This window comes from Phocoena sinus, chromosome 6, assembly GCF_008692025.1.
Source record: "Phocoena sinus isolate mPhoSin1 chromosome 6, mPhoSin1.pri, whole genome shotgun sequence".
NCBI lineage: Eukaryota > Metazoa > Chordata > Mammalia > Artiodactyla > Phocoenidae > Phocoena > Phocoena sinus.
The window spans coordinates 21,297,185-21,309,308 of NC_045768.1; the positions used below are offsets into that span (position 1 = coordinate 21,297,185).

Genomic DNA, 12,124 nt, shown 5'->3' on the forward strand with positions numbered 1-12,124 from the left:
TATACAATCTAATGCTTGGGAACATTTTCAAAGCTTTGGTAGTTTTAAATTTCTTGTAAATCTGATAATCAAACTTCATTTACATTGATTTCTTAGAAAACAAAAAAAAATTCTCTCCAGGTTCAAGTACAACAGTAAAAATGAGCTAGTAACAGTCTTTTTTGCCATAATATTGGACTTCGCGTATTATTTTAAAATTATATAGCTTCCAAAAAGAATGGCACCTTTATTCCCTCCTTCTACCCTCCTCTGCCCCCAAAAGAAGTTAGCTAAACATCTAGATTTTCATAAACTGCAAAAAATGAGGCACAGAGACTAAAGTCTAATTATGCTTAAAAAAAAGAGTATGTAAATAATTTTTCTAGCTTATACCAACATTTTCTTATTCTGGATCTGACAGTTTTGTGTAAGCAGTAAAGTTAATGTTGTTTCCTCCTGATTAATGTAGAATTTTAAAAATTAAAAACCTAATGCCATTTATTAAGTAGACTAAAAATGAGAGGTGGGGTGGGAAGGAAAAGCAGGAGTTGAGGACACAAGTGTCTAGGCTGACTTTCAGTTTCCTTTTTGATAATTTTTTTAAAAAATGGAATTCCTTCTCTACTTTGTGTTGCCTGAGAACCACTATGGTTTTGTAAAGTCTATAACAGTAATTGTATTTAATCACCACGAGTACATTTGTTTTAAGCCTATGAATACTACGTTAGTAATACTAAACTATCTCCATTGGCTTATTTGTAAAAAGAAAAATATATTATATATTTATATTCTTATAAAGTTAACACTGAGGGCCGAGGAAAGGGAACGAGAAGCAGTGTTTAATCACAGTTTCTCTGGACTCAATAACCAGACTGGGGTCTTGCTCAAGCCACCTGGTCAAGCAGTGTCTGAGGAAGAGTCATAGGAGGCAGAGACGATGAAATTGCCGCTGTTGGAGTGCCCGGCCACTGACTGGGCGGCCTGCTGGCTCAGATTGTTACAGATAAGCACCAGCTGGTTGCTCTGGGCCTCGGACAAGGTGCTGCAGCTCTGATACACACTGAAGTTGGTTTTCCTGCCAGGGATGTTCCCCTTCTCGCACATGGTCTTCACCATCTTGGCCAGCTTGTTCTTGCCGAGGGCCTGGCAGTTGTACCAATGCAGAGCTGCCAAGTTCACGACCGGCTTAATGGACAGGTAGAAAGGGGCATCCTCATAGCGCATAGCAGGAGGACGCCGTTGGGCATACTCCTTATAGTCTTGTACAGGGCAGGTCTGTGGAGCATGCTGGGTGGCATACACACGGGAGTCTGTCCCCCCTCTCTTGGTTTTGGCATTTAGGTCACCAGTGTCTTGACCCATCCACTCCAAGTACTCCAGCCCCGTTTCTGTTACCCGGAGCCGAATATCACCCCACTTTAAGGTAGACCCGTGGAAGCCCGTACAGTGCCCAAAAGCTTTTGTGTTGTTGAGCCAGACGAGGTTGAGCAGACCCTCAGGGTTATAGCGGCTTAGCAGTCCCCTTTTCCGCAGAATGAGCTCATCAGCAAAGGTGAGCTTCATGGACTTGTGTGGCTTATTTCCTTTTCCTTTGCAGCGGAGTTCAATTTGCTTCTGTTTCAGGGCCTCTTGGGAGCGCTTGAATTCCTTATCCCTGGTGATACTGTAGCCATACCTGTGTTCTTTTAGGTACCGTTCAAGTCCACACTGGTAATTGGCCAAGCTGTTGGGTTCATACTCGGATCCATCCTTCTGCCTGGCATCCACAAAGAAAGAGGCCAGGTAGGCATCCAACTCCTTGCAAGGGATGACATAAATCTCTCTTGTTTCAGAAGGATACTTGGAGATGAGGAACTCCCGGAAATTGCGGAGCGCGGTCTGCGTGCTCCGGATGGTTTTCTCATTCTGCTCCCTGCTGAGCTCAGCTGCTCTTTCATCCTGGTCTGCAACAAATTGGGGAGGGGAGGGATAAAGAGGGTGTTGATGAGTTCAGACAATGCACTTTCTACTCTGAAATAAAGTTTCCTTTTATAATGAAAAAGAGAAAGAAGGAATCAATTTTACAGAGATCACTAATAAATGTTATTTACATACCTGTTGCATTATAATAGCCAACTTCAGTTTCACAAATGATGTACTAGACAAGAGACGGCCCACTACAATCAAAATGAACTTCTCATGTCATTGGCACTTAGTTTAGTGCACGAAGATTTGTGGAAAGAGTGGGATTAGAGGCAGCCTTCGTTTTAGGAAAAAAGACAGAAGTGTGCTATTTACCCTAATGCAGTGTGCGAGGGCCCCATCAGAGCAACACATGTGTTTTAAATCACTTCATTTGTGAAACCAGAGGTTGTACTGGTTCCATTTTATTGAATTAAACAAAAATATTCGAATCTGTTATTTAGCATTATCTCTAGAGATCTATATTTAAAAATTACTAAATAGATCATTTACAGCAGTTAACGAGACACATTCTACAGCAATTCAGGTAAACGTGGTTTATAAATATTCTATATGTAATTGCAGGGCAGTTTATAATAAGTGATAAAAATATTTTGTGTTTTGCAAAATGAAAACAGACTCATAGATACAGAGAACAAATGGGTGGCTGCCAGACAGGAAAGAGCTGGGAAGGTGGGGCAAAATAGGTGAAGGGGATTAAGAGGTACAAACTTCCAATTATATAAATAAGTCACAGGGATGTACAGCTTAAGGAATATGGTCATTAATACTGTAATAACTTTGTACAGGGACAGATGGTTACTAGATTTATTGTGGTGATCATTTCATAATGTATGCAAATGTCAAATAATTATGTAATACACTTGAAACTAATATAATATTGTACATCAACTATATTTCAACACAAAAAAATTGGGTGTTTTGGGAAAGTAATGAGGATAAAACTTCACAGCTATAAAGGCAGGACAATGAAATCTGAGTAAGGCTATTATAATCAAGATGTAAGGAAGGGGTATGTCTCTTGGATAGTTTTACTTTATTAATTTATTATTTATATTTTGCCACCAAAGACCGGAGGTGCCTCTTTCCATTATGAATCACCCATGATTAAATAGTGTTGCTCTGGTGTAGTGGTTCTCACATTTTAGTGAGCTTCAGAATCACTCAGGATGTTCAATCAAAATCAGATTCCTCTATGCTCAGGATGAGGTTCAAGAGAACACACTTGGAGAAAAAAGATCTAGTGCTTATGGCTTATGAAGGAAGCCCTACTCTGTTTTACTAGATTTTTTTCTTTACAATGATTAAATTCAGTGATATCATTTAAATGATTTTCTCTCAGTAACATGTAATTTAAATTTGGGATGTTAACATTAACAATAAAATCATTTTGTCAAAAATGACCACAATGATGTCAGACATGGTCTGGGTGGAACTCAAAAGAGAAATTCTAAATATGAAATTACACAATAGAAAAATCAGGCTATCCTATTGATGTTGAGAGGCCAACACTAAGGTTAATTAAAAACAACATAAAAATGTAATTTCTGATTCTAAAGTATAATATAAAATTATTTTGTTTATCCCAATTATCTTATTTAGGAAAATTTTAGATTAATATTTAAGGCTGCTCAATGGGAAGTCTTTGAAATAACCACATACAATAAGAAAAATAAAATTTCAAATAAACTGAATTTTATTCACAAACACTACTTTTTGTATTACTATACACATTTATGAATGTCCATATTATTTTAAAATGACAGTTGTAAGGTATAATTGCCAAAGTTCTCATAACTTTACAAATGAAATGAATTAAAAATCACTAAACTAGCTAATTAGATATTTTTATAGGCATATTTTTTGAGATCATATTTCCAAAATTCAAATACACAACAGTATATTTTATCCTTCATTAGACTTAACTTTTGGCTATGCTATCTTCTTCCAGTTGAACAATAAAGATGCGTATCTTTCCATTAGAAAGGTGAAGCCACATGTAACCTTTTATCATGCCAGCTTCCGTGACTGTTTACATGCGAAGCCAAAGGGGTCAGCACATCTGTTTATTGTGGCTACTTGTTCAAATATCTATCACAACAGTCTTCAAACTTTAAACAAAGACTTTCTAAGAAATAAACATTCAAAGACAACTTTAGGGAAAAAAATTTCCAGTTCTTCAACTTTCACATGGAATCCTTTCTAAAATTTAGTTTTCTGAGATGAAGACTGAGTTTTCCATCCCAAACCTACTGTGTTACATACTCTGGGGCATTAAAGACTTTGAGGAGCCAAACAAAATTTATAAGTTATAAATCGATGATTAAATCCAAATATTGTCCACATTCTTGTCCTTCTCTGTCTTATACACATTCTGATATAGGTGAAATTTGCCACTGCAAACAGGGTATTTGGGCTCAATTAAGGTGTACTGAATTCAGGATTTCTGAAAGGGTTTTAGGTTAGTGAAGTTGATTCTTTTAATTGGAACTGGAATATTCTGCAGGACTGCCAAAATGTTCCAGATAAAGTAGAAGCTTAAAATTTTATTTAATTTTTTCATATTTAGCATGCTTTTGTTCACAAGATGCCTAACAACTATTATCAAATCATATGAAATACTGATTCTAGTTACAGTCAATCCTCATCATTTCATAAAATATTCAATATTTTCTACCTTTTTACAAAAATAAACTGACTGAAACAGATCCACATTATTAGCACCCTGCTAACACACTCACAGTTGACCAACACCACAGCACTACTTCAACATCCTCAGCCCAGCATTTCCAAGCCTTTTTCTACTTTCTATTTGGTCTCAATCTTAGTTAAGAATCTGTGATACGGTGATTTATAACAAAATATATATATATTTGGTCTTCATCCACGTTCTTGGCACAGAGCTCACAAAAGCCTTAGAATTTTCTGTGATGAGGGCGATCAATGTGTCTTTTGTTAATGTTCATGAGGTAACTTTTGGAAAGCACCTACGGGTAGGGGCTGGTTGTCAGTGGAGGCAAGCAGGAGATTTCTGGGGTGGAACTTTCAGTCCTACCCCACTTCTCCACCTTTGGGGAGGGGAGAGAGGCTGGAGATTGGGTTCAAACACCAATGATTTAATCAACTGAGTTTATGTAATGAAGGTTCCACGAAACCCCAAAAGGACAGGGTTCAGAGAGCTTCCCAGCTGGTGAACATGTGGAGAGTGGTACACCTTGCCCTGAGCATCTTCCATGTGGCTATTCCTGAGTTATGTTCTTTTATAATAAATTGGTAATCTAGTAAGTAAAATGTTTCTCTGAGTTCTGTGTGCTGCACTAGCAAATTAATCCCTGCCAAGGATGGGGGCCTTTGTAATCTTCTATTTATGATGGGTCAGTCTTATAGGACTGAGCCCTTAACCTGTGGAATCTGATGCTACCTCGAGGTAGATAGTGTCAGAAGTGAACTGGATTACAGGACACCCAGCTGGTATAGGAGAATTTCTTGGTGGTGTGGAACCCCTCTACTGCCCAACATCAGAACTGGGTATATAACTGTAGAGCCATTCCATCTGTAGGAAAATAAAAGTAGAGTGTCACATTATTATATCCTTTCCTAACAGCCTGGAATTCACCACAAGAGGAGGTTGGAAGGGTAGAGAAACCCTCATTCATTTTGCATGAATAGGGGGAAGTAAATGGCTTTAAAGTCAAGTAATAGTACTACGCTTTTTGGCTAATGACAAAAATCAAATAAAACCGGGGAAGACTGATAATAAAATATAGAACTGTTAATAATTATCTTGCATTTATCTCTAGTTTTAGAAATTTTTCTGATCCACTTCCTTTTAAAAACTTTTTGTTAGGTATAACATGCATACAATAAAGTAGACCAGTCATTAAGTGCGTGCAATTATTTTTCACAAATTGAGTCCCATGCCTAGATCAAGAAAAAGAGTATCAGGGACTTCCCTGGTGGTCCAGCGGTTAAGACTCAGCACTCCCAATGCAGGGGGCCCGGGTTTGATCCCTGGTCAGGGAACTAGGTCCCGCATGACGCAACTAAGAGCCTGCATGCCGCAACTAAACGATCCTGCACGCCGCAACGAAGGTCTCACGTGCCACAACTAAGACCTGGCGCAGCTAGCTAAAAACACAACACAACATAAGAAAAAGAGTATCACTAGCACCTCCGAAACCTTCCTCACGTCCCCTTCTTCCAGTTGCTCGCTCCCACCAAGAATAACAGCTATCCTGACTTGAAATAGCATACGTTTGTCTGGCCTATTATTATAACTTATATGAATGAAATCTTAGAGGATAAACTCTTTTGTGTCTGGCTTCTTTTGCTCAACATTATGTTTGGAAGTTTCATCCATACTGTTATGTAGTTGTAGATAATTTATCTTCTTTACTGTGTAACATTCCATTGTGTGAATTTATCACAATTTATTCTTCCACTCTATTGAACATTTGGGTAGTTTTCAGTTTAGGGCTATTTCCAATAAAATTGTTATGAACACTCTAGTAGGTGTCTTTTGGTGAGTCACATGGATGCATTTTTTTGGGTGTATACTTAGAATGAGAACTGCTAGGTCATAGGAAATCACATGTTATGCTTTAATAAATACTAATAACCAAGTTTCCAAAGTGGTTGTACCAACTTGCTTTCTCCGTGAGTGTGAGAGCTCAGATTGCTCCATATCTTCAGCAACACTAAGTAATGTTAGTCTTTTTTATTCTAGCTATTCTGTTGGATGTGTAATGCTAACTGCACTGAACTTTAAAATTTTCATTTCTCTGATGACTGATGAAGCTGAACAGCTCTTCATAGGTTTATTGTACACTCAGATATTTGCTTTTGTAAAGTGCCTGTTAAAGTTATTTTCTACTGGACTGTCCGCCTTTAACGGTTTTTTAAATTTTTATTTTATTTTATTATTTATTTTGGCTGTGCCAGGTCTTAGTTGTGGCATGTGGGCTCTTAGTTGTGGCATGTGGGATCTAGTTCCCTGAACAGAGATCGAACCCAGGCCCCCTGCACTGGGAGCACAGAGCCTTACCCACTGGGCCACCAGGGAAGTCCCTGGCCTTTACTGTTTGCAGGAGGTTTTAACATATCCTGAGTATGAGTCTTTGTCAGATAAATGTATTACAAATATCTTCTCTGAGTCTGTGGCTTGCCCTTTCCCTTTCTTAATAGTGTCTTTTAAAGAACAAGAGTTCTTAATCCTAATATAGTCCAATTATCAATTTTTTCCCTTTATGATTCATGCTTTTTTGCATCCTGTTTAAGAAATTCTGCTTATTCCAAGATCATGAGATATCTATTTCTTCCAAAAGCTTTACTGTTTCAGTCTTTACATTTTGATCTGCCATCTACTAGAACATCCATCTATATGTTCTAAGATAGAAATTAAGAGTAATTTTTTATATGGACCTTGATCCTTTTGATTTTAATAAAATTTGAATAAGCAATACAGCATATGGTACAGTATCTAAAAGCTCCAAGTGGGTAGAAAGTAAAAGTAAGTCACCCTCTCATCCCAGCTCCTTGTCACCATATTTCCCTCTACATGGGAACCAATGTTACCAATTTATTGGGTATAATTTTGGGATTTTCTATGCACACACACTTATTTTTCTTTCAAAAAGGGTGGAGGAATATACTATGCATCCTATTCTGCACTTTGCTTTTTACCATTAACAATGTATTAGCAATAGCTCTATATCATTACACACACAGTTGCCTCAATCTTTCTAATAGCTGTAAATAAAGTATTTTATATGGATACACTAAATTTATCTGATTCCCTGCTGATGGATTATCTGCATTATTTCCATCCTGTTCCTATTACAAACAATGCTGCACTGGGTATCCTTGTATACATGACATTTCCTACACATGAGCAAGTATATATACAGAATGAGTTTCCAAAAGTAGAACCACTATATTGCTGTTGCCCTGTACATCTGCTGCGCCAATTTAACTTCTGTGATAAGGTATGAGAGTGCTGGTTTAATCATATCTTCCGAGATATAAGGTATTATCAAACTTCTTAATCTTTGCTTATTTAATTTGTAAAATATACATTGTGGTTTTTAAATTTTCATTTCTTTTATGATAAATGACATTTAACATTTTTCAAATACTTATTAGCCCCCTATATTTTCTCATTTTCTATCTGTGGATTCTTTCTGTCCTTTGTCCACTTAAAAAAATATTTATTTATAGGAGCTCTAGATATATTTAGCCTTCTTTTTCTTATTATTATACTTAGCCCTGTGTAATGCATATAAAGATGTGTATATGCCTATTTTTTTTTTAGCTTGCCTTTTGTATTTTGTTACATTTACGGGATTGAATTTATCTGTTTTTAAAAATATTTCCTACATTTTGTGTTAGACATATTTTCCCCACTGTGAAACCATAATACAATTCTCTTTTGTTTTCTTCAAAGCACTCTTAATTTCATTTTTATTTTATTCATTTATTTTGGCCATGCCATGCGGCATGTGGGATCTTAGTTCCCCCACCAGGGATCGAACCTGTGCTCCCTGTAGTGGAAGCTTGGAGTCTTAACCACTGGACCACCAGGGAAGTCCCTTTAATATTTAAAATATTTGATCATCTGAATTGAGTTTGGTTTAAGGTAGGTACCAACTTATATTTTTTCCTAGGTAGCCACCTAGCTGTTATCAATAAATAACAGTGGTGATTGTGGTTGTAGAGAAGTCAATGGTCAGCATAATCTTTCTCCCTTCGGGGTCTCTTGATTGCACTTTGGGGGTGGGAGCTGGGTAGCTAAATGATTATTTCTTTATCTGTGAATGGCTACAACTTTACTAGGCTATATTTCAGTGTTGGTCACTGTGCACCCATCTTTTTTCTGGTACACAGTGTGTCCTTTCAGGTCATAAATTCAAGCATTTCTCCACTGCCTTGCAGTGGCAGATGACTTCCCATAAAGATGGCAAATGTGTATGTGGTCCTCTACTCAGTCTTGCTTCGTCTGCTACTCTCTGCTGTCAAATAGGGTCCAGGGAAGCTCTGATCACCAACCCAAACTCCCCATTCCAGTTCTTCAAAAGTGATTGTTAATTTTGCCACTCAGCTGTAGAAAACTGAGGTCTCATACCTTCATCTGAGAGCTACAGTCACAGTTCTCTTGGTATCATATCCAAATCCCTGTTTCATCGCTATGATCGGCAACCTTTCTTTATGTACTGTGGTTCTAGCAGAAGACTTTTAGTTTATTTGAGAAAATGTTTGTTTCTGTTTCTCTTTCTTGTCTTGAAGTGATTTCAAAGAGAAGTCAGAATTATGATCCAGCTGTTTGCATTTGAATGAGATTGCTGCAACTTCCAGTCCCTAACTTGGTGCCATGCACTTAACAGAGATCCCATAAATGTTCACTGAATGCTTTTTGATCCATGAAATCTACTCTATGAAGAAGGGTTACATTCCTGAAGATTTGGGCATTCATCAAAAACTCAGCAGTCAAACTTCATTAAATTTTGTTTGAATGTATGTGGTAAGAAATAGAACTTGGATTCTAAATAGCAACAAAAATTGTTTTCAACACAAACAAAAATGATAAAGTTCAATTTTCTTAAGAGAAATATGTATATGGTTCAGCAAACTGAATGAGTCACTGTCATCAATAAAGAAAATGCACTGAGATGAGCAAAATGGTTTTATTATATCAAGGAAGTTGTGATTAATAACAAATTTTAGAAGCTGAATGTGGGTAAAATCCCAAAGGTCTAGAAAACTAAACGGAGAAGACAAGGTAGCAGCCCAAAATATGCAAGTACAATTTTTTTCCTAAGCAGATCAGGTATTTAACAATTGGAAGCAAAGTTTTAAAGATGGTGAATGAGTAGGCATTAGAATCATGTTTCCTATGGCTCTTGTGAACCTAACACACCTAACAGTCTAATCACTATATGTGTCCAGACCTAAAACGTAACTTAGCTCTGTCTCCACAAACTTGCTCTTTCACCCAGTCAGTGCCTCCATCACCTACATAAGTGCCCAAGCTGAAACCTGAGCACCATCCTTGACATCTGCTCTACCTGCTTCTACAGCTAATCCATCAAGTCCTGCTAGGCCACCTCATTTCATACACACTTAATGAGTAACTAAAACATATTAGGAATTAAGTAAAAACTGGGTTTAAAGGATGAGTGCTTTTGTGGAATTTACCATGACAAAATGACAAATGCTATGAAGAAAAATAACAGGGTACTGTGAGAAAGAATGTGACCCACTTAAAGACCTGAAAATGAGAAGCCAGTCATACAAAGTATAGGAGGAAGAGTAGAGGGAACACCACATGAGAAGTTCCTACAATGGAAACTGAGTTTGAGGACCTGAAAGAATGTCAGTGTGCCCAGAGTGAAGTGATCGAAAGGAGAGTGGTACAACGAGAGGTCTGAAAACTCACAGGCCGGATCTTGCCGGGCCTTGTCTGTAAGTCATTATTAATGACTTTGTATTTTATCCTAAGAAAACTAGTTGTTCAGAAAACTACATGGTCAGATTTGCATTGCTCTGTTATGATATAAACCTACCTCCTACCATGCTAAGAAAATCTTCAATAAACTCTGCTTTATATAAGTAGGGCTGAGTTCACATCTGGATGATCGGGTGGAAAACACTCCCAGACAATGAAATGATCCATAATCTGAACCTTCTTGATGGAAGCAGAAGGTCAGAGCCAGAGGGAGCAAGAGAATATCCAAGTCAACCACCACCTCTCCTCCTCTCCTCCCCAACAACAACAACAACAACAAAAAAAAAAAGGTATTAGAAAACGTATGAAGTTTTAAAGCAGACAACTTTTCTATACTTATTTAGTCTCTATGCCCCATTAATTACATTATTTTTTCATGTATTTATCATTTGGGAATCCTGAGTACCCAGCATTTGTTCCCACACAGCAGAGCTACCAAATGAAGACTGGGTATGAAGACTGTCTGAATATGTACTATTAAAAGAATTTTAAATCCTTAGATCCTATATATATATATATATTTTTTTTTTTTTTTGCGGTATGCGGGCCTCTCATTGTTGTGGCCTCTCCCATTGTGGAGCACAGGCTCCGGACGCGCAGGCTCAGCGGCCGTGGCTCACAGGCCCAGCCACTCTGCAGCATGTGGGATCTTCCCGGACCGGGGCACGAACCCGTGTCCCCTGCATTGGCAGGCGGACTCTCAACCACTGCGCCACCAGGGAAGCCCCTCCACATATATTTTGAATGACTGAACATCTCGGGCTGTGATCTGAGTTTGATATAAAAAGGGAGAACTTCTGGACATGCATGGCTTTCAAAAATGTATTCTAAAAAGGTCTGCCTTTCCCCAGACCTTCAGTTTGTATTACTTTCCCTCTCCCCACACCACAGCCTGCTGGGCTACTATTTTAGTGGTGCTGGCTGTCACTGTATCACTAGTATGGTTTTGGTTTTAAGTAGGGAGGTTGGATAAACTCTGTATGCAGAAGATGTGAGTGACCTTGGTTCTTAAAGTGGTCACATTTCTTGCCTGTACCATCCTCGAGAGCCATAATATTTATTACTAAAACTTACTTGAAGTTTCTTAAAAGGGGAAGCCATCCCATAAACCTAGTGTAGTGAAACGGGTCTCTGATAAACGTAGCCAACAGACTGAAAAGTTTTAGATTACTGACTTCCAAGAGATCCGTGACCTGGAGCAGGGCCCCAGGAAGAGCCTCAGCACCAGCCCAGGGAATCTTTGGAGAGCCTGAGTAAAGCTTTTATGCAGACAGCATTTCTGTACTTATTTACATAGTCTCCATGCCCCATTAATCCAATTATTTCCTCCCTTGTTAGGAGATGGCATGGAAAAACACATAATTAGTGCCGTATCTTGTGTTCTCATTAAATCTGAGGAGATTTATGTTAGATTTAAATTAGATCCATTTGCTTCTATTACTGTGGCACCCAATTTAACAAAAAATAAACTTAGCTATCACATCCCTTTTGTGATTTTATTAAAGCAATACATCTGAAGCAATAAGAAACATTTCCTGATGTTTAACTTCTTTTTAACTCATTTAAGAAGAGTATTTTGTCTTTTTACTTGATAGAGAAATGATGTTTAAATTCTCTTTATAAATCAATGAATAATAAGTCCATGAGCTTATTAAATAAGAATATATTTTAAATTTGAAAAGT

General features: G+C 37.7%; 1 protein-coding gene across 3 annotated transcripts in view; it reads right to left on the minus strand.

Annotated features, from left to right (window-relative positions):
• The window catches only part of KIAA1958 (KIAA1958 ortholog), a 184,629-nt gene that overhangs the window by 53,895 nt on the left and 118,610 nt on the right, over nt 1-12,124 (minus strand). The window contains exon 3 of one of the 3 annotated variants that reach the window (XM_032634608.1): nt 1,839-1,922. The exons of 1 other annotated variant lie outside the window; for it this stretch is intronic. In XM_032634608.1, coding sequence (XP_032490499.1) covers nt 1,839-1,922 — 84 coding nt within the window. Of the gene's footprint in view, nt 1-872; nt 1,923-12,124 lie in introns of all 3 variants that reach the window. One more of the 3 variants, XM_032634606.1, reaches the window with a different exon arrangement.